The sequence below is a fragment of the Ranitomeya imitator genome, chromosome 3 (genome assembly GCF_032444005.1).
Source record: "Ranitomeya imitator isolate aRanImi1 chromosome 3, aRanImi1.pri, whole genome shotgun sequence".
NCBI lineage: Eukaryota > Metazoa > Chordata > Amphibia > Anura > Dendrobatidae > Ranitomeya > Ranitomeya imitator.
The window spans coordinates 555,842,726-555,865,807 of NC_091284.1; the positions used below are offsets into that span (position 1 = coordinate 555,842,726).

General features: G+C 44.3%; 1 protein-coding gene across 4 annotated transcripts in view; it reads right to left on the minus strand.

The window, feature by feature from the left end:
* ARHGEF7 (Rho guanine nucleotide exchange factor 7) overlaps positions 1 to 23,082 on the minus strand; it is a 190,424-nt gene that overhangs the window by 44,151 nt on the left and 123,191 nt on the right. For all 4 annotated transcript variants that reach the window (XM_069757914.1, XM_069757917.1, XM_069757915.1 and 1 more), the window contains exons 7-10: positions 14,321 to 14,415; positions 12,859 to 12,954; positions 10,746 to 10,868; positions 4,101 to 4,239 (exon numbers count right to left, since the gene is read on the minus strand). In XM_069757914.1, the coding sequence (XP_069614015.1) occupies positions 4,101 to 4,239; positions 10,746 to 10,868; positions 12,859 to 12,954; positions 14,321 to 14,415 (453 nt within the window). The remainder of the gene's footprint in view (positions 1 to 4,100; positions 4,240 to 10,745; positions 10,869 to 12,858; positions 12,955 to 14,320; positions 14,416 to 23,082) is intronic.

The following is a 23,082-nucleotide window of genomic DNA, read 5'->3' on the forward strand; positions in this document are numbered from 1 at the left end:
CTTTTTCTCCTCTTTCAGGTAACATCGGGGGCTTATCTACAGCATTACAGAATGCTGCAGATAAGCCCCTGATGCCGGTGGGATTACCTCACCCGCGATTTTCGGGGTGACAGGTTCCCTTTAACTTAATCTACTGTCTGTAATCGTCCAATATACCGTAGATGCTACACAGGCAAACAGTGCAACATTTTTAATGATGCCCATTTGCAAAAATTATTTTTAGCCAGAAATACTTTCAAACACCCCATAGGTGCAAATAACACTTTTTACTGATCCCAACAGCCATTTTTACCACTCTTTACATGATAGAACCTAATTGTTGAATTTCACATTTTGGCAGATTTCTGCCCTTTGGCTTCAGCAGCATCCTGTGACACTTCATGATTCCAACTTTTAGTGCCCTGGCTCTGAAAGAATCTATGAGCTCAGTGTGCCAGGGACGTCTGCCCATACCAACACCTTATTTTAATAATTCAGGAATGGTGTGGCAATGCCAAGGCCCATTGCAGAAAAGCCTGTAAACGTATCACTAGAACCACACTATTCTGTTTATACCAAGGAAGGTGACGGGCACAAGGGGGCATTCTTTGCGTCTGGAGGAGAGAAGGTTTTTCCACCAACATAGAAGAGGATTCTTTACTGTTAGGGCAGTGAGAATCTGGAATTGCTTGCCTGAGGAGGTGGTGATGGCGAACTCAGTCGAGGGGTTCAAGAGAGGCCTGGATGTCTTCCTGGAGCAGAACAATATTGTATCATACAATTATTAGGTTCTGTAAAAGGACGTAGATCTGGGGATTTATTATGACGGAATATAGGCTGAACTGGATGGACAAATGTCTTTTTTCGGCCTTACTAACTATGTTACTATGTTACTATGTTACTATTTCCAAGGTCTGCTAAAGCTAGGCTTTTCTATGTTACACACAAATAAAAAAAAAAAGAAAACACAAACATATTGCCGACTGCTTTACTAGGTTTATGTTCACATATATATATACATATATTATATATATATATATATATATATAAATAATAAAGTTCTTCATGCAAAAATGGTACTCCCAATGCAAGTGCCATCTATACTAAAGAGCTATCCATCATATACTAATATTGGACCCAGCCCCCCAATCACAATTTATATACACTGTGTGCAGAATTATTAGGCAAGTTGTATTTTAGAGGATTATTTTTATTATTGATCAACAACTATGTTCTTAATCAACCCAAAAGACTCAAATATCAAAGCTTAATATTTTTGGAAGATGGAGTGGGGTTTTTTAGATTTGGATATCTGTCTGTGCAGTTAACTACTATTGTGCTTAATTATTAGGCAACTTCCTTTCCTTTGGCAAAATGGGTCAGAAGAGAGATTTGACGGGCTCTCAAAAGTCCAAAATTGTGAGATGTCTTGCAGAGGGATGCAGCAGTCTTGAAATAGCCAAACTTTTGAGACGTGATCACCGAACAATCAAGCGTTTCATGGCAAATAGCCAACAGGGTCGCAAGAAGCGTGCTGGGCAAAAAAGGCGCAAAATAACTGCCCATAATTTGAGGAAAATCAAGCGTGAAGCTGCCAAGATGCCATTTGCCACCAGTTTTGCCATATTTCAGAGCTGCACCGTTACTAGAGTAACAAAAAGCACAAGGTGTGCGATACTCAGGGACATGGCCAAGGTAAGGAAGGCTGAAAAACGACCACCTTTGAACAAGAAACATAACATAAAACATCAAGACTGGGCCAAGAAATGAAAGTCAAAACCGCATCCTTTTATTTATAGATTGAAGGTCTCAGCGGACACAAGGGCGCACGTCCAAAACCAGGGAGCCCATCCCGGACAGTACCAAGACCACAAAGAACAAAAAGACAGCGCCACAATGGATGGTGAAAAAATAAGAGCTTACATTTATTCTGCCTCCTGTAGCGACGTTTCGGTCAACAGACCTTTATCAAGTGCTTGATAAAGGTCTGTTGACCGAAACGTCGCTACAGGAGGCAGAATAAATGTAAGCTCTTATTTTTTCACCATCCATTATGGCGCTTTTTGTTCTTTGTGGGCCAAGAAATATCTTGACTGACTTTTCAAAGGTTTTATGGACTGATGAAATGAGAGTGACTCTTGATGGGCCAGATGGATGTGCCAGAGGCTGGATCAGTAAATGGCAGCTCCACTACGACTCAGACGCCAGCAAGGTGGAGGTGGGGTACTGGTATGGGCTGGTATCATCAAAGATGAACTTGCGGGACCTTTCTGGTTGAGGATGGAGTGAAGCTCAACTCCCAGACCTACTGCCAGCTTCTGGAAGACAACTTCTTCAAGCAGTGGTACAGGAAGGAGTTGGAATCGTTCAAGAAAAACATGATTTTCATGCAGGACAATGCTTCATCACATGCCTCCAACTACTCCACAGCGTGGCTGGCCAGTAAAGGTCTCAAAGAAGACAAAATAATGACATGGCCCCTTGTTCACCTGATTTGAACCCCATAGAGAACCTGCGGTCCCTCATAAAATGTGACATCTACAGGGAGGGAAAACCGTATACCTCTCGGAACAGTGTCAGGGAGGCTGTGGTGGCTGCTGCACCCAATGTTGGTCGTAAACAGATCAAGCAACTGACAATCTATGGATGGAAGGCTGCTGAATGTCATCATAAAGAAAGGTGGCTATATTGGTCATTCATTTTTGGGGGTTTTGTTTTTGCATGCATTATATTGGTTTACCTGGTGAAAATAAACAAGTGAGATGGGATTATACTTGGTTTTTATTAGGTTGCCTAATAATTCTGCACAGTAATAGTTACTTACACAAACAGATATCCTCCTAAAATAGCCAAATCTAAAAAAAAAAAAAAAACACTCCAACTTCCAAAAATATTAAGCTTTGATATTTATGAGTCTTTTGGGTTGATTGAGAATATAGTTGTTGATCAATAATAAAAATAATCCTCTAAAATACAACTTCCCTAATAATTCTGCACACAGTGTAAATGACTGTATACTATCAAAACCCATATTGTCACCACAGCTGAATTATAAATGATGGACAACATATTTCATCCAATAAAACCTCCCCACAGACATGAACTTTCGGCTAAGCCCAATGTGCATTTCGGGAGATGAGGAAAATAGAAGCAGCCTCTTGGTGGAAACAACAGAACCAGACAGGAAATCTCCATCCTGTCTAATTAATCTCCAGAGGGACCTGCAACCACAGACTCCAGACTGTTGGCCAATCCCAGAGAAATGAGAGAGACTCGAGGACACATTTAAGATTTATTACTAGCTTTAATCTGCTACATCAAACTAAAACCTAGAGATCGTAGAGATATTTTGTAAAGACGATAAAGCTCTGTTCATTTCCATGGAAAAGGCAAGAGGCTAACAACCCATTTAAGACACCTGTAGCCATCCTGATCCATGACTGCCACTCATCTACAACTGGATTTGCTGATGGCAGTGGCATTCAGAGAAATATTTATATCTTTTGTAGAAAAATCTGAACAATTGACGACTTTACCACATTTCAATGTACATCTATACGTCATGTGCTGCCTCCCCGTTTATGGTTCTCCATACTGAAAAAGAAGCATTATCCAATTCTTTACTGTGCCAAAAAGATGCTCTGGAATTTTAATACCGAGGACCCATACCTATATAGGTCGTCATCATCAGATTGGTGGGTGTCTGCCTCCCAGTACCATCCCTCCCATCAGCTGCTTGACGGCACCACGAAAGTCTCTTCACAGTGTAGTGGGCATAGCGCTGCACTTTTTATTGTGGCTGTACCTGGTATTGCAGCCTGGTCTAATTAACATGGGTGACACTCAGCAGGAGACAGCTGCCTTACTATGCATAGTCAACGCAAAAGTCAGATACAGCTGTGCCAGGCAAACGCTGAAGAACTCGCAGCGCCATGGCCCCTTCATCCAGCTGCTGCGGAAGGGTGCCGGAAGTTGGATCCCTACAGATTTCAAATTGAGGACCAATTCTAAAATTAGGTCATCAATAGTGAAATCCCCCAAACCTATATAAGCATATCCAAATGATTATTACTCGTTAATCCAAGATTTGCACTGCCTGTTATAAAGAAGACTTTCCATACCTCCATGTGGCGTTCCAGCTCTTTTAGTAAAGTTGGGTACTTGTCCAGGCGCATGAATGGTTTACTAAGACCGGTCGTTAGCACAAGAATACCAGGGCTATTGGCACCTTTCATCTCCATGAATTCACCAAGTTCTTCACTGTACAACAGGGACAGAACAAGCTAGACTTTATTTTATGTTCGATTACATAATGTAATTACGGTAAGTGATCAAAAATGTGAAATCCTTCCTTCAAATTTAAGTTAAAAAAAACACACACAAAAAAAAAAACCGTGGCACTACATCAATCAGGCCTTGTGACTTCACTTTGTTCACACCTGCATTCATTGCCTGAAGCAGAACCATGAATTTAACATTAGTGCATGATCCATCAAATAACCAGTAGCACCCAACATAAACCCTATAGTTTGTGGGGGTTAGGCCTCTTTTCCACTTGCGAGAAACACGTCCGTGTCTCGCATGTGGAAACGAAGCTCTGACGCCGGCACTCTGGAGCAGAGCGTGCGGCCGCATACCAACACATGGAGACGCACGCTCTGCTCCGGAGTGCCGGCGCCAGAGCTTCGTTTCCACATGCGAGACACCGGCGTGTTTCTCGCAAGTGGAAAAGAGGCCTTACTATGATTATGGTGCCCATCATCTTATAGACAAAACAGAGCAACACTCGGCACCTTTTCTTCTGGAAATTTTAGAGAAGTTGGAAATGGAGCCTTCAGCGCAGATGTGAAAGGAGCCGTACAGTAAGAATGTAAATGAAAGCCTGGCACCAGCTATTATAACCCTACATATAGTCATCTCTTCTTCGCTCCATTTATACAGTTTCTGGAAAAAGCATTCTTAATGAACATAGAAAAGTACACCTACCTAGCAATGACCTATGGGTGAATTCAGACCATGTATGCACCATGATATAAGGACAGTGGGTGATTCTTCCAACCCGGACAGTCTCATAGGAATAGATGAGGCTGCTGAGTTTGAGTTGGAAGACCTAAGGACAGTCCATAGATCGCAGATCATACACAGACCACATTTCAAGGATGTCTAAATTTGTTAAGAGTGATACAAATAAAGAATACATTGTACAGAAGTCACTTTGGCCAATATAGATTATGTAGTATTACCAATGTTATATAACTATGGAGTAAATATTTACTGAGAGAAAAAAAAACAATGCCAGTTTTGCAGACTCAATGCTTTTATAGAATGCCTCCATAAGGAAAATCGGAATTCTGCTGGACTGTAAAGAAAGCATGAATAGCCGAAAGGAGTAATTCTAGACTCCCTGGCGTTTCACTATGCCACAGTGCCTCTGTTATCTGTGAAAAGTGGCAGCAAAATTATAACAATTCTCTGATCCCAGCTGCACTAAACAGGACAAAACATTCTTTCATGAGGTTTGTTCCAATGCTTGTAAGCTCAGCATAGTCCATGTCCTCTGTGCTCCGCTTACATGCATTGCAAGCTACAGATATACAAAAGAAACACAGTGAACAGTAACCCACCTACATGGCAGCAATAAGACAATGCCACAGCATTAAAGAGCAAATACCAGCTCAGTGCCATCTCAGCCAACCCCGAGCAACATTACCAGTATCGTAAAGCCTTATGAACCAATACATAAGCCCTGACTACGGACAATGGGAAGGCCAAGCTGGCACAATGCCTTAAAATGTTAAATCTTCACCCATTATTTCACCTAAAAGATCAAAATACAATCATGAAATATTAAAAAAGTAAGAATGCCATCCATACAACTTACTGTAGTTACCGTATCACTTCACGTTTGAATCTCCCCCGATCGGAAATTGATAGAGAGCCAACACCCAACCAATACTTTTTACTATACAATGATATGCCCTATTAGTATGAATATCTAAAAATGTCCCCAAAAATCTGATTTTCCACTTCTCCATCTTGTTTTGGAATCTGACTTACAGAAACACATAACATCGGTGTGTTTTCGATAAGAATAAAACTTAAATGTAGACCCGGTGCTCAAAGACCTACAAGATGAAATGACTACTTTATAAAAGCGGGGTCTCGGCAGGGGGTGGAAAGAGCACATCTGCTTTACCAGGTGCGGAGGCAGGATCCCCACACAGCCCATCAGAAGTGCCTAAAAGGCAAGCTTCATCGAAAATTGCACTTACACTTCGGAGGTGGATTTCTGCTTGTAGTAGATGGAGCAGGAACTTTCGGCACTGACAGGCCTTAGGATGGCACACAGACACCGCATTGTACTGCGAGCACACGCGCACTGTGGTGCACCACCCTCGGATCTGTAGGTCTTCTGTCCCGATGGAAGGCTGGGGCTCCTTTCTCTGCACGCTCTGATGGGAGGATGACATCACCTCCCCTGCATACAGCCAGGCTATGGGAAGGCAGTGTGCAAGGAGACACAAAGAGTTCGCTGCCTGGGTTACCCATGCTCCAGTTACTCTGCAGATACACAGCCGTCACCGCACACTTACGCTGAACAAACATAGCTTGCACTTAAGCGTATTATCTGCTCCACTTCTTGGCTCCATAGGGATATCCTTTTATAAGATGTTTCGCACAGTCATCACTGCAATACAAAACCAGGCTCACACTCCTGGTCATGGCTCAACAAAAAGTAATAAAAGTGCCTAACAGAACTGTCATTTGTGACTAGATTTGACATTTGCTGGTCTTCCTTTATGACAGATGAAGCAGAAACCCCATGCAGAGATGTATTTAACCCCCTAGGACCATTCACCAAGATTAACTGTTAGCGGAGGTTGCTTGAAAATGAGTGTCGTCCCCATTGGTGAACCAATTTTCATTGATGATGATTGTACCCTTTCTTTATTAAAGGGTATTGCCGATATCAGATTGGTGGTTCATTTGTTCTAAACCTAAAATCATTAAATCTTTATATGTACACATTTAAAAATAAAGAAACAAAAAAGTCCTGATTTTTCACTTTCCCATATGGCTCATTCCTTCTCCTGTGTTTAGCCTTTGTTGTAAGGCTACGTGCTCACGTTGCAGATTTTTTGCGGATCCGCAGCGTTTTTTTCTGCGCAGAAACGCTGCAGATCTGCAAGTGATTTACAGTACAATGTAAATCAATGGAACAAAAAATGCTGTGCTAATGGTGCGGAAAAACCTGCATGGAAAACAAGATTAAAAAAAAAAGAACATGTAAATTCCATTATAGAAATCCGCAGGGGTAAAAATGCATGAAATCTGCACAAAATCCGCAAGAAAAACGCATCAAATCTGCACCTGCGTTTTCTGCCAAGAGATGCAGAATCCGCACAGAAAATTCCAGAGGCAAATCTGCAACGTGTGCACATACCCTTACTGGAAATTTCCTCCAGTAGTTTTTCACTCACAGGTCGAGCACGCTCAGTTCATCCTGCTTTTACGCTTATACAATAATGGCCTTTTCCCATATTCATTACAAGCAAGGACAATGTGGGCCCGATTCATTAACACTGGAATTGTGCACAACAGCAATCACTTCCTCTGGGTATCAATTACCGTATATACTCGTGTACAAACCGAGATATTTAACACATTTTTTGTGCTGAAAACGCCCCCCATAGCTTATACACGAGTCATTGCTAGAAAGCTGGTGGGGGAGGGGGAGCAGCGGCAGGAGCCGGTGGCTGTGACATCATACTCGCTCTCCTCACGTGGTCCTACACATCCCTGCATCTCCGTTGTCCCGGCAGCTGTCCTCTGCTCAGCGGTCAAGTGGAACCGCTCATTAAGGTAATGAATATGTACGTGTCTCCACTCCCATAGGCGTGGAGCGCATATTCATTACCTTAATGAGCAGTACCACATGACCGCAGAGGAGAGGACAGCTGCCAGCGCTGGGACAACGGAGATGCAGGGACGTGCAGCGACATAGCTAGGAGGGGCAGTATGATGGGGGAGGAAGCGGAGCCATGCATACACAAGGGGGAGGACGCCAAGCCATGTATACACAAGGGGGAGGACGCCGAGCTATGCATACACAAGGGGGAGAACGCCGAGCCATGCATACACACAAGGGGGAGGATGCCGAGCCATGCATAGACAAGGGGGAGGACGCCGAGCCATGCATACACAAGGGGGAGGACGCCGAGCCATGCATACACAAAAGGGGAGGACGCCGAGCCATGCATACACAAGGGGGAGGACGCCGAGCCATGCATACACAAGGGGGAGGACGCCGAGCCATGCATACACAAGGGGGAGGACGCCGAGCCATGCATACACAAGGGGGAAGACGCCGAGCCATGCATACACAAGGGGGAGGACGCCGAGCCATGCATACACAAGGGGGAGGACGCCGAGCCATGCATACACAAGGGGGAGGACGCCGAGCCATGCATACACAACGGGGAGGACGCCGAGCCATGCATACACAAGGGGGAGGACGCCGAGCCATGCATACACAAGGGGGAGGACGCCGAGCCATGCATACACAAGGGGGAGGACGCCGAGCCATGCATACACAAAGGGGAGGACGCCGAGCCATGCATACACAAGGGGGAGGACGCCGAGCCATGCATACACAAGGGGGAGGACGCCGAGCCATGCATACACAAGGGGGAGGACGCCGAGCCATGCATACACAACGGGGAGGACGCCGAGCCATGCATACACAAGGGGGAGGACGCCGAGCCATGCATACACAAGGGGGAGGACGCCGAGCCATGCATACACAAGGGGGAGGACGCCGAGCCATGCATACACAAGGGGGAGGACGCCGAGCCATGCATACACAAAGGGGAGGACGCCGAGCCATGCATACATAAGGGGGAAGACGCCGAGCCATGCATACACAAGGGGGAGGACGCCGAGCCATGCATACACAAGGGGGAGGACGCCGAGCCATGCATACACAAGGGGGAGGACGCCGAGCCATGCATACACAACGGGGAGGACGCCGAGCCATGCATACACAAGGGGGAGGACGCCGAGCCATGCATACACAACGGGGAGGACGCCGAGCCATGCATACACAAGGGGGAGGACGCCGAGCCATGCATACACAAGGGGGAGGACGCCGAGCCATGCATACACAAGGGGGAGGACGCCGAGCCATGCATACACAAGGGGGAGGACGCCGAGCCATGCATACACAAGGGGGAGGACGCCGAGCCATGCATACATAAGGGGGAAGACGCCGAGCCATGCATACACAAGGGGGAGGACGCCGAGCCATGCATACACAAGGGGGAGGACGCCGAGCCATGCATACACAAGGGGGAGGACGCCGAGCCATGCATACACAACGGGGAGGACGCCGAGCCATGCATACACAAGGGGGAGGACGCCGAGCCATGCATACACAAGGGGGAGGACGCCGAGCCATGCATACACAAAGGGGAGGACGCCGAGCCATGCATACATAAGGGGGAAGACGCCGAGCCATGCATACACAAGGGGGAGGACGCCGAGCCATGCATACACAAGGGGGAGGACGCCGAGCCATGCATACACAAGGGGGAGGACGCCGAGCCATGCATACACAACGGGGAGGACGCCGAGCCATGCATACACAAGGGGGAGGACGCCGAGCCATGCATACACAAGGGGGAGGACGCCGAGCCATGCATACACAAGGGGGAGGACGCCGAGCCATGCATACACAAAGGGGAGGACGCCGAGCCATGCATACATAAGGGGGAAGACGCCGAGCCATGCATACACAAGGGGGAGGACGCCGAGCCATGCATACACAAGGGGGAGGACGCCGAGCCATGCATACACAAGGGGGAGGACGCCGAGCCATGCATACACAACGGGGAGGACGCCGAGCCATGCCCACACAAGGGGGAGGACGCCGAACTATGCATACACAATGGGGAGGACGCCGAGCCATGCATACACAAGGGAGAGGACGCCGAGCCATGCATACACTAGGTGGAGGATGCCGAGCCATGCATACACACAAGGGGGAGGACGCCGAGCCATGCATACACACAAGGGTGAGGACGCCGAGTCATGCATACACAAGGGGGAGGACGCCGAGCCATGGATAGAAGGGGGAGGACGCCGAGCCATGCATACAACCAGGGAAGCCACACACAGCAGAACAGGGATGAGGGGACATTGCATACCTGGCTTATACTAGAGTGAATAAGCTTACCCAGTTTTCCGTGGCAAAATTAGGTGCCTCAGCTGATACTCGGGTCTGCTTATACCCGAGTATATACGGTACATCCAAGGGAGGAGATCAGTGAAGCAATTGATGACTGTTATTGTCACACAATCCCTGCAGCCAATGTCACAAGAGCCCCAGGAAAACCAGTGCCGAGACTACTGCAACACTGCCGCCACCGGAGGACACAGGTGTTACAACTCCTTTAAATAGATTACTGACTGATACATTGTAAAGCACATGTGTAAAATCACAACAACCTAAATCAAGAGAAAGAATAATGTGCAGTCCGAAAAAAAATAATAATTTGACCAATGTAACGGTGTGGTCTTTGAATTTAACAAGAAAATATAAAGCAAAAATGAAATTTCAAACTGAGTTTTAATGGGAAGAGTTTTCCTTTAGTATGTGTGTTGCAACACACTAATATTAATAATAATAATAGATTGTAAGGCAATTAGTCTACTTTCTACAACAGGCCTAGACAGACTAGAGTTTTTTCGTAAATCTGCGCCCATACCTGTGCTGTGTAAGGACATTAACTGCTGAAGGATGGTTGGCACAATATGCCATATATAAACTCTTCATTTGGTTCATTAGGCTCATGAAACAACCGCCGACTCGCTGCTGTCCCTCTGGTAATCTAAGAAAGCGAAAAGTCACATTGTTAGGCCAGTTTTCACATCAGTGTTTCACAGTCTGTACTCGGACCACAATGCATGGATTGACTGCGGATCTCCTGATTCAGACTCGAACCTCATAAATGCCAAGGACACCCTGTGCATCCGAAACACAGAAACCAGCCTTAAAATTTAAACAAGTAGTTATGGAAACCAATTACACGATTTCTCAGTTTAAGGAATACTTATCTTAATCTGATCAGTTCAAATATTTTTTTTTCAAAATGAAAGAAAAAGTTATTGTGTTTACAAAACATACCAACTTATCTGGTGCCTTTAATATCCAGACTTGATTGAGTTTGTAAGAAAGCCAGGTAGGTTAGGGTTAAATCGTAGCACCACAGGTCTGGATTAGGTGCACCTGGATAGCTATGCCATGGCCCTGAGCAGGCGGTGGGTCACTTGCCGTCGGGACCCCGATGCTCGCAAGTGGGCCCCTCGCCTGCTCAAGGCCCCAGGACTTGACATACTTGCCTCCTCTGCGGCGTCTTCCACGTCTCCTCACTGACGTTCAGGTCAGAGGGTGCAATGACATCACGTCTGTGTGCCCTCACAGCCACAGTGAAGAGAGCTGGAAGACGACGATACTGGGGAGTCCGGAGCAGAGCAGCGGCCAGCGAGGAGAGGGGAGGATTTCTTTTCCTTTTTTTATTCTAAATGTTTGGAGTAGTGTTGAGCATTCCGATACCGCAAGTATCGGGTATCGGCCGATACTTGCGGTATCGGAATTCCGATACCGAGATCCGATACTTTTGTGGTATCGGGTATCGGTATCGGATACATAGAGATGTGTAAAATAAAGAATTAAAATAAAAAATATTGATATATTTACCTCTCCGGCGGCCCCTGGACTCAGCGCGGGTAACCGGCAGGCTTCGTTGTTCAAAATCAGCGCTTTTAGGACCTGAGAATCACGTCCCGGCTTCTGATTGGTCGCGGGCCGCCCATGTGACCGCCACGCGACCAATCACAAGCCGCGACGTCACCGCAAGCTATTAACGTGCTCATTTTTAAAAATGAGCGCGTTAATTGCTTTCAAAGACGTAGCGGCTTGTGATTGGTCGCGTGGCCGCGACCAATCACAAGCCGCGACGTCACCGCAAGCTATTAACGCGCTCATTTTTAAAAATGAGCGCGTTAATGGCTTTCAAAGACGTAGCGGCTTGTGATTGGTCGGGTATCGGCCGATACTATCCGATACCGATACTTTCAAGTATCGGACGGTATCGCTCAACACTAGTTTGGAGCAATATATGGGGCCCATTATATGCTGGAGTATCATACGGAGTCCATTATATAATGGAGCAATATATGAGGCCAACCATATACTGTATGGAATATTACATGGGACCCATTATGTATGGAGCAATATAAAGGGCTCATACTGTATAGTGTAATATATGTGGCTCATTATACTGTATGGAGCATTATATGGGCTCATTCTGTATGTGAAAATATATGGGGTTCATTAATCTGTATGGAGAGATATATGGGGCTCATTATTCTGTATGGAGCATTATATGGGGCCATAATACTGTATGGAGGACTATACTGTCCAGTGTCTGAGCTATTGTAGCATTTACAATTGATATCACTCATCCCAATATTTGGGATTATATTATACCTATATTTCCTATCTGTGCATCATGAATTGTGGTATGTGTTAAAGGGGCCCACTATGACTATTTCACAAAGTGCCCACGAAAACCTGGAGCCAGCCTCATTAGCCCACACCGTGTAGTATTATTAGCTTATACAGAAAAGTGGGAACAACCCAAGTATCAAAGCTGTAATGCATGGTATTAAGAAATCAATTCAGATAACAACAAATTACTTGCTAAAAGGAGGGGAAAAAAACAACAATACTATAACGCAGACCTAGGTAAAACAACTTTACAATAGCGGGGTTGCATGCTTACACTAGTCAAATATGCTGAATATTGCATCACTTACTTTGTACAATCCTCCAAAGTCTGCACCAAAAGCTGCTGGAAAGAACAAATCTCCTCCACGTTCCCCATTAAATAAGAAATACTAGTGAGATTCAACCTTAAAAGGAGAGTAAACACAGAAATGTTAAAATGACCTGTCATATAAAACAAATACAAATTAAAGTGATTGTAAATCATCCAAAACAAAAACATATCGCAAAGCATGGCAAGCTAAGCATGTCACAAGTAGTGCTACCAGTGTAGATTTCTTCATGCGTTTTATGGTACAGCTATTCAGCATGAAACACTTTTTTTTCCCCAGCACTGGAGTGGTGCTTCTAATCTTCTAACAAGCTCTCCGTGCAAGTCTATGGGAGCCACAATTAGGCTCTCATGGACTTACATTAAAATGTGACCTCTGACTGGCTACAGTAAACACTGAAGAAATCAGGCAGGTCAAAACCTGCTGAACACCAACCGATACAGGGCTATTAGAAGGTGAAGACGGCGGCTGGTAAGCAGGGCTGTGGAGTCGGTAAGTTAACCTCTGACCCCACAGTCCTGCCTCACTACTGAGCATGTACATAAAGTGCAGCACAGATTCATCTCACTAAAAGCCGAGATCCTTAGATCAGAAACAGAACAGACATTTATAGGACATTTCATAACGTTCCCAAATTCTTATTGCGACATTTACAGCACATCCTGCATTGAACTACTGTAACTAATTTATTATATATTTTCGGAGTCAGAGACGGTCCATTTTATACAGACTCCACCAAAATGGCCACTGACTCCACAGCCCTGCTGGTAAGTATAAAATTAGGGGAAGGGTTCTTAGATTAGTGGCAACACTTCAGCACTGCATTATAGAAAAAACATTGGACTGGCTGCACTGGAGAGTGAATGAGAATGCCAGGACCAAACACTGGCAGCAATGGCATGTGTATGTCCTCTACCCAACCCACATATAAAAAGAAATACAGTATTAAGTATTAGCCAGTTAAAAGAGAACCTGTCATTAGGTCTAGTGTACAGTATTTGCTCTTATTTTACATTCACTGCTTCCGAGTATTGATTTTTTTCTTTTTTAAAATCTGCCTGCCATATAGTTCAAGCGATATAGACCTTTTTATTTAGTGTGACAAATATGCTTATAATTAAGTCTTTGCAAGGGGGCATTACTCCCACGGCAATCATTAAAAGCAGCCTAACGACACTCCCAGAGCACCCTGTGCACCATGGCCACTTGGTAAAGACAATAACTGAATGGAGAAATAAAGAATTAAAAAAAAAAAAAACCCTCATTGGAGCAGCAGGATTAAAATAGTTAAAACAGTAACTGGCCACTTTGGGGAGGGGGGGGGGGGGGACAAGGCTGACTCCTTTATGTGAGCCATGTATCATATTGGAACATCCTAATAGCAAGACAAACAGTTTCTTCATTAAAACAAAAAAAGGACATAGCATATATGTAACCTTACTTTTCACTAGTTTGTAAATGACGAAGATAATTTGCTAATAAATTCTGGATCTCTTTGAAGTATTCATTTTCCGTTTCTAAAATATTTTGTAGCACCTGTACAGAAAAAAAGAAAAATTATTTGAATAGTCCTTAATAATTGTGAGCCAAAAGCCATCAAAAAATTATTTTTGTATGTGATAAATTGCCATCAGTACTCTAAGTGAAGGGGTAACATGTCTCCTTGCAGAGAGTGACATGTCAAACCCGGCATGCCAAGGTGAGAAATATTTTAAGCCTTGCAATGCTCCTCTGGGAAACTAAATATGCAAATTGCCTCTTCAGAGAGGAAGAAGACTAGAGCTCTAGTACCAGCTATTGGAAATAGCAATCTTAACAGTCAATGTCGACCCTTTAACGAGCCTTGTCACATGACTTGGGATAGGGTTGGCTTTTATGCCAAGTCATGTGACAAGGATCGATATGGACTTATCACCCACTGAGCATGTTTGGGACGCTCTGGATCAGGGTATAAAACAGTATATAGTATTACATAGTATAGTATTTAGTGTTCAAGTTCGTGCCAATGTCCAGCAACTTACGCACAGCCAATTAATGAGTCGACCAACATTCCACAGGCCACGATCAACAACCTGATCACCCCTAAGCGAAGGAGATGTGTTCTACTGCGTGAGGCAAATGGTGGTCACACCAGAAACGGACTGGTTTTCTTAACATCCCGATGCTGTAACACTGCACATTTTAGAGTGGCCTTTTATTGTGGCAATAGTCGTGCCGTCTAATCAGCACCTTGATATGCCACACCCACGAGGAGCATGGATTATCTCGGCAAAGGAGAAGCGCTCACTAACACAGATTTAGACAAATTTGTGAACCATATATTTGGGAGAATAATGCCTTTTGTGAACATAGAAAGTCTTAGAGTTCAGCTCGTGAAAAAAGGAAGCAAAAGTGTTGAATTTATATTTTTGTTCAGTGTAATTTACCGATTTACACGTAAAGGGCTATATTAACATAGTAACATAGTAACATAGTTAGTAAGGCCGAAAAAAGACATTTGTCCATCCAGTTCAGCCTATATTCCATCATAATAAATCCCCAGATCATATTAAATGTATGGACTGAGAATGACATAGGACATAAAAGAGGTGTTTTAGATTAATCACACACGTGAAAAATACTTGCTAAAAGTAAACACTGAATATAGAGCTTGTGACTTTAACAGAAATGTGAGATCAGTAACGCCCTCATGAGACTCCCATCATCCACAAGCCAAAAACTGGCCAAGTCTATCACCACATATCCTGGCCACAGAGGCAAGAAATCCTTTCCCACTGTCCTTAATCCAAATTGACCACATTTTATTTGACATTTGATAGCAGAGCCTGTAACCTAACAGCAGGCTTTCAGTATTCAATGTGCACAGCTTGGAGAGAAAGGCTTGGGGTTTCATTCTGCGGCTACATTACAGCCTGCTCGTTTGCCTTCAATGCTTCCATTCATTTCAAAACACACACAGAGGAATAAGGACATTTTTGTTGAATTTTGCAAATTCATTCACTGCCCAGGACCTAGTTGTTGACCTCCACAGTAAAATGGCTCAATTCTACCGTATCCATGTGTGTCATAAATGCAATAATGCATTCAGCTGGCCATGACCAAGCCAACACGGGCTACTAGGTTGAAAATTCGGAAGGGCGAGTGCAAAAAAACGAAAAAGGTGGCAAAACACATAGGATTTCAGTCAATTAACTGAATACTCCTCTAATAGTCAATTTATAGTGGTACATGATGAAGAACAAGTGAAGCAATTATTCATGTGAAGCCGGAAACAATTTCATTCTATAAAAATATATTTTAAAAAATGGGAGCAAAAAGTCATTAAAGGAGAATTTATAACACGTTATACAAATTATACATTAATTTCTAATGCCGCAGACCAGAATGATAAGCCTTATTAAACAAGAACAGAAGCAGTGCATTGTACATAGTACACCCCCCGAAATAAAAGCAGTGCTAGTGGAAGCGGAGCACAAGTCACCTCTCCTGCACCCCTCTTCAGCCAGATCCCCCTGAGTGGGCGGCAAGCACTGGGAAAGCTCATTGAAGACCCCATAACACAGGCAGCGAGTTTTCGTTAGCCTTCCCATCCCACTATGCTCTGGAGGAGTTGATGAGCATTAAACAGTGCCTTGCTGTTGAAGGGCAGGATAAATAGTCCATGCCAAGCAAGCGACTACGAATGGTGAAGACATTACAGCTGGGAGACATCCCAGTGCACAGAGGGGAGGGGGATTCTCCAGACAACTCACTGTATTTTCACAGAAAACTTCAGCAAACAGGAGAGACGCAAGAGGAAAAGAAGCCATTTCATAGCAATATCCACATCCAAGAGACATTCATCCTCAAAGTACAACTAGGAGCCTACAGTTGTGGACTAACAGGCAGCGAGCCAAGCATGCCAAAGCTCCAATCGCACAGAGACGCACCAGGGACTTCGTCAACTTGGCCCATACAGGAAGACCAATAAAATTTAGGACCCATAAATTATTGGAAATTTTGCAGTGGGTCCACACGTTTCAAGTTACACCACTGGCTGCATATACACAAATTAAGTGATTGTAATGTCATTTATTTAGAAACAGAAAAATGCATAAATTGTGGTAGGAAATTGCCTAGATCACGGATCACCAACTTGTGGCTCACACAGACAAGTGAAAGTTGTCCTAGTACACCGTGACCGAGGAGGATTCATGAATAAGGTCTACTGGCGTCACAGTTCCCTCTCCTCCTTGCTGATGATGTCACCCGACTCTCCCCTGCAGCTACTCTCTCCTCCTTGAAGACGTCACCCGACTCTCCCCTGCAGCTGCCCTCTCCTCCTTGATGATGACGTCACCCAATTCTGCCCTGCAGGTGCCCTCTCCTCCTTGATGATGACGTCACCCAATTCTACCCTGCAGCTACCCTCTCCTCCTTGATGACGTCACCCGACTCTCCCCTGCAGCTACCCTCTCCTATTTGATGACGTCACCCGACTATCCCCTGCAGCTACCCTCTCCTCCTTAATGACGTCACCCGACTCTCCCCTGCAGCTACCCTCTCCTCCTTAATGACGTCACCCAAGACTCCCCTGCAGCTACCCTCTCCTCTTTGATGACGTCACCTGACTCTCCCCTGCAGCTGCCTTCTCCTCCTTAATGATGACGTCACCCGACTATCCCCTGCAGCTACCCTCTCCTCCTTAATGACGTCACCCGACTCTCCCCTGCAGCTACCCTCTCCTCCTTAATGACGTCACCCAAGACTCCCCTGCAGCTACCCTCTCCTCTTTGATGACGTCACCTGACTCTCCCCTGCAGCTGCCCTCTCCTCCTTAATGATGACGTCACCCGACTATCCCCTGCAGCTACCCTCTCCTCCTTAATGACGTCACCCAAGACTCCCCTGCAGCTACCCTCTCCTCTTTGATGACGTCACCTGACTCTCCCCTGCAGCTGCCCTCTCCTCCTTAATGATGACGTCACCCGACTATCCCCTGCAGCTACCCTCTCCTCCTTAATGACGTCACCCGACTCTCCCCTGCAGCTACCCTCTCCTCCTTAATGACGTCACCCAAGACTCCCCTGCAGCTACCCTCTCCTCTTTGATGACGTCACCTGACTCTCCCCTGCAGCTGCCCTCTCCTCCTTAATGATGACGTCACCTGATTGTGCCCTGCAGCTGCCCTCTCCTCCTTGCTGATGACGGCATCACCCAACTCTCCCCTGCAGCTGCCCTCTCCTCCTTGATGACGTCACCCGACTCTCCCCTGCAGCTGCCCTCTCCTCCTTGCTGTTGACGTCACCCAATTCTGCCCTGCAGCTGCTTACTTTCATATTTTTCAATTCAATTGTACAGACAATGGGTGACATGAGAGGTGCAAGAAGTTCTGAAATTATTTTTTGTGCATGTCATGTTCATTTAGTGATATAACTACTTTGATATATTTATATATAGGTTTCCAAGATTAGGAAAAAAGGTTGATTGTTTTCGATAAACAGCACTATTTTATGATATGGGCTTAATATATACGCAGCCCATGATGCCCAGCACATGGACTAAAGTGGTGCGGTTTCTATGAAAAGAAATAGGAAGAAAAATAAGACTTTTTTTTTGTAATCTTGGAAGATTTTTCATTCTAATTTCAGTTGTGCATATTTCACACTCTGTATATGTACAGCAATTCACAAACCAGCAGTAGGTGTCCTGACCCAAATCAACACCCTCACAGGAATTTCCTCCCACACACCAAAGACTTACTGATATGGGAGTTTAGATTGTGAGCCCTAATTGGGACAGAATTATATTATAGAATGTAGCTCGCAACAATCTTTTAGAACTGACTGTGGCTCTCAAACTAAGAATTTGGGGGGACCAGAGTCACATAGGTTTTCTTAACACCATTCATGCTCATGCATGGGGAAAAAAATGAAAATGTAAAAAAGAAAAGAAGGTCAGTACAGATCTGTGATAATGCCCCACAATCATGAAAAATGGGGCTAATAGCAACAAGTTGTGATATTACAGTATATTCTTGTGTGTCTTGATTTTGGTTTAGCAAATATTTTGGATAAGAAAGACAACAAGTCCCATTATTACAGGATTAGACGAAATCCCAATCTGGACTCAGCCTGCTCAATCTCCGCCAAACAAATGTTACTTGTGCAATATAAAAGTTATAAAGTAGGTTGGGACAGTATCCATGAGGTTTACAAAGTGGTGCTCTAATATATGATGGGTCTTCGAAAGGAGCAAGAAACAGACAATTATTGCTCTATGTATGGGAAAAGCTGTCATTTTAAAAAGTACTATAGACCTGATCCGAAAAGAATTTCTACAAGTAATATTAATGTTTGTGAAGCGCTGTGGAACATTATGGTGCTGAATAAGTATAATAAATACATTTATGTAAACCCATTCTCTCATGATATGCACCAGATCTACCACAAAGACCCCAGTCTAAGACACGCACACGTAAGATGCTTATCAGCGGCAGCATTTACATCTTGGCAGTGCAGCTTTGTCCGCTCGGACACAATGTGGATGCTGCAGCCAATGAGTAACCATTGCTTGGCTGCAGCTCTCAGGAGATACCCCCGCCACCTGCCTGGGCCCAGCGGTGAACAATCCCTTTAAAGAATCAATATATCCTTAGCATAAAATATTTTAAAACCACAAGAGGGCAGCATTGTCTTGATGACCACACATGGTTGGAAGACATTCCCTAGTGATCAGGATTAATTATTACATTGGAATCATGATCTATTTGACACTATGCAAGCCACGGCAGACTGACATTTCTTGACCTGCAGCCATTATTGGAAAACTGCATCACTCATAAAACTACCGTACTTTCTTTGCAATGTGCAAAATATGAAAACGACCCATTATCTACCAATGTCCTTTTTTTTGGGACGCCTAATCTTTGGTTTCTAGCAACTAAGATTTTATAATTTTTTTAATTAGGTCCAATTGTTTGTGTTGTGTTTGTAAAAATGAATGTTTTCAAAATAGGAAACCATGTAATTGTCATTTTTTAATTGAATATTGGGACGCCCTTTTCTGAAAAATCCGTAAAATGAAAATTTCTAATTTGGCAAGTAATGGGTTAATCAGACGTTTTATGCCAGAATTCTGGCTTAAAACTGGTAAAAATGATGTAATTTATTTGCACCACTCCGCATTTTATGCCATTCTGGCCAGCTACGCCCAATTTTTAAAAACAAGTAGGTTGTTCTTCGCCAGGATATGCCATTTCCACGCACAGCTGACAATTTCATCATAATTTAAATTATGTAAATTACGACGCAAAATCTACATGTGGCTCATGGCAGCTAAAGGATCAACCAAATACATTAGGAGGAGCATGCACGTTAACGTATTTGGCGCTCCTTACGTCACTGCACTTTTTATCAAGACTGGCATGCAAGAGTAAGTTTTGATGAATCGGGGCCCAAAATTGCCCTTCTTGCTCCACTGATTTCAGTGTGAACCAAGTCATACCATAACCCCGAATAGAAGAGGACATGTTCTGCAGCTATTCGCAGATGGTTTCCGCTATATGTGCAAAGATTGCTAAAATCTCAGACATTAGGACACAGATTATGAAAACTTTGAAGCTGCTACATCTTAAAGGGAACCTGTCGGCAGGATTGTGCACAGTAACCTACAGACAGTGTCAGGTTGGCGCCGTTATACTGATCACAATGATACCTGGGTGATTACATCCGTCTTGTGGTTGTTGTTTAATCTTTATCAGTTTTTAGTTAACGATATGCCCGTGCCCCGGGGCGGCCTGTGGAGGGGGGGTCTTCATGTGATGCTCTGATTAGGTATTCATAATGCAGACTGCTGACACGTCAGTGACCCCTCACTGACCTGCCCCCTAGTTTACATAATGAATATCTGCACACACACTGAAGAAAAAAAAACCTTCTGCAGGCAGATGACGGCCATGGCACATGCGCTGCAGCATAATTGAAGTTTAGTGTCCCAATAATAAATGTGGTTGATGTTATTCAGATAGAAAAAATAAATAAATCAATTTTAAAATAGCGCCAGCCATGCCTGCGCAGCAGCTATTGGTGCATATAGGTGATCCAATAACTGCTACTGTGCATGCGCCGGCAACTCCATCTTGCCGGAGAAGAAAAAAACTCCTCCAAAATAGCACCATCTGCGCAGTAGCAGCTATCAGATCTCTATACACACCGATAGCTGCTACTGTGCATTTTATAGGAGGGGAAGATAGTGCAGATAGTGACCTGGGCACAAATAAGGAAGTTGGGGGTGGCGGTGGCATGGGGGGTGGGGTTAGAACAGTTAATAATTTAAGAAAGAATAGAGGTACAGAGAGGAACATCAAGTGCATGTATACTAATGCCAGAAGCCTCGCCAACAAAATGGACGAATTAGAATTAATGTTGTTGGAGCATAATTATGACATGGTGGGATTATCTGAAACATGGTTGGATGAGAGCCGTGACTGGGCTGTTAACTTGCAGGGCTATAGTCTGTTCAGAAATGACCGAATGGATAAGGCTAATTTCACACTTCCGTCAGTTCAGGGCCATCGCCATGCGTCGGCCCGACGTACTGACGGACGTTGTGAAATAAATGAACAACGGGGGCAGCAGATGCAGTTTTTCAACACATCCGCTGCCCCATTGTAATGTCCGGGGAGGAGGGGGCGGAGTTCCGGCCGTACATGCGCGGTTGGAAATGGCGGACACGTCGCACAAAAAAAGGTGGGGGGTTTTTTTGCCAACGGTCCACCAAAACATGACACATCCGTTGCACGACGGATGCGACGTGTGGCCATACGTTGCAATGCATCGCTAATGCAAGTCTATGGAGAAAAAACGCATCCTGCGGGCAACTTTGCAGGATGCGTTTTTTCTCCAAAACAACGCATTGCGACGTAGGCACTTTGACGGAAGTGTGAAAGTAGCCTAAGCGAGGGGGAGGTGTGTGTCTATATGTAAAATCATCCTTCGCCCCTTCATGACCTTGGGATTTTCAGTTTTTCCGTGTTCGTTTTTCGCTTCCCTCCTTCCCAGAGCCATAACTTTATTTTTCTGTCAATATGGCCATGTGAGGGCTTATTTTTTGCGAAACAAGTTGTACTTTTGAACGACATCATTGGTTTTAGCATGTCGTGTACTAGAAAACGGGAAAAAAATTCCAAGTGCAGTGAAATTGCAAAAAAAGTGCAATCCCACACTTGTTTTTTGTTTGGCTTTTTTGCTGGGTTCAATAAATGCTAAGGCTATGTTCACACTTAGCGGATTCCACTGCGGATTTTTCCGCAGCAGAATTCCAAAATCCGCAGTGAAAACCCGTCGCGGTTTTTACTGTGGTTTCTTCTGCGGATTTTCATCTGCAGTTTCCTATTGGAGTAGGTGAAAATCCGCAGAAAAGAAGTGACATGCTGCGGAATGTAATCCGCAGCGTTACCGCGCGTTTTTTTCCGCAGCATGTGCACAGCGTTTTTTGTTTCCCATAGGTTTACAATGTACTGTAAACTCATGGGAAACTGCTGCGGATCTGCAGTGGTCAAATCCGCTGCGGATCCGCAGCAAAATCCGCAAAGTGTGAACATAGCCTAAATCTGACCTGCCATTATGATTCTCCAGGTCATTTCGACTTCATAGACACCAAACATGTCTAGGTTCTCTTATCTAGGTGGTGAAAAACAATTCCAAACTTGGCTAAAAAAAAAAAAAAAAATTGCGCCATTTTCCCATACCCGTAGCATCTCCTTTTTTCGTGATCTGGGGTCAGGTGAAGGCTTATTTTTTGCGTGCTGAGCTGGCGTTTTTAATAATACCATTTTGGTGCAGATACGTTCTTTTGATGTTTAAAGCAGGGTGTGACCAATAAAAATAAAAAATAACCTTTAGTAAATTTTAGCTAAAAAAATTGGTATAACCAACTATATAAGAAATACACAACAAAATTCACCCTAGTGAATTGATGTCCACCAATAACCATAGAACCAATATCAAAGTGAACATAAAACGATAATCACAAAGAAGAAAAAGTCTAAAAAATAATTTTATTGAAAGTAAGAATAAAATATACAAAAAAGGAAAGGACAACTACCGTAATAATACTACATCATGTTACAAAACGTATATTAAATGAGGAGACCAGATCCATATAATACAAAAGATACTAGAAAAATATACTAGAAAAATATAAATGACCCTCCAAAGTGCA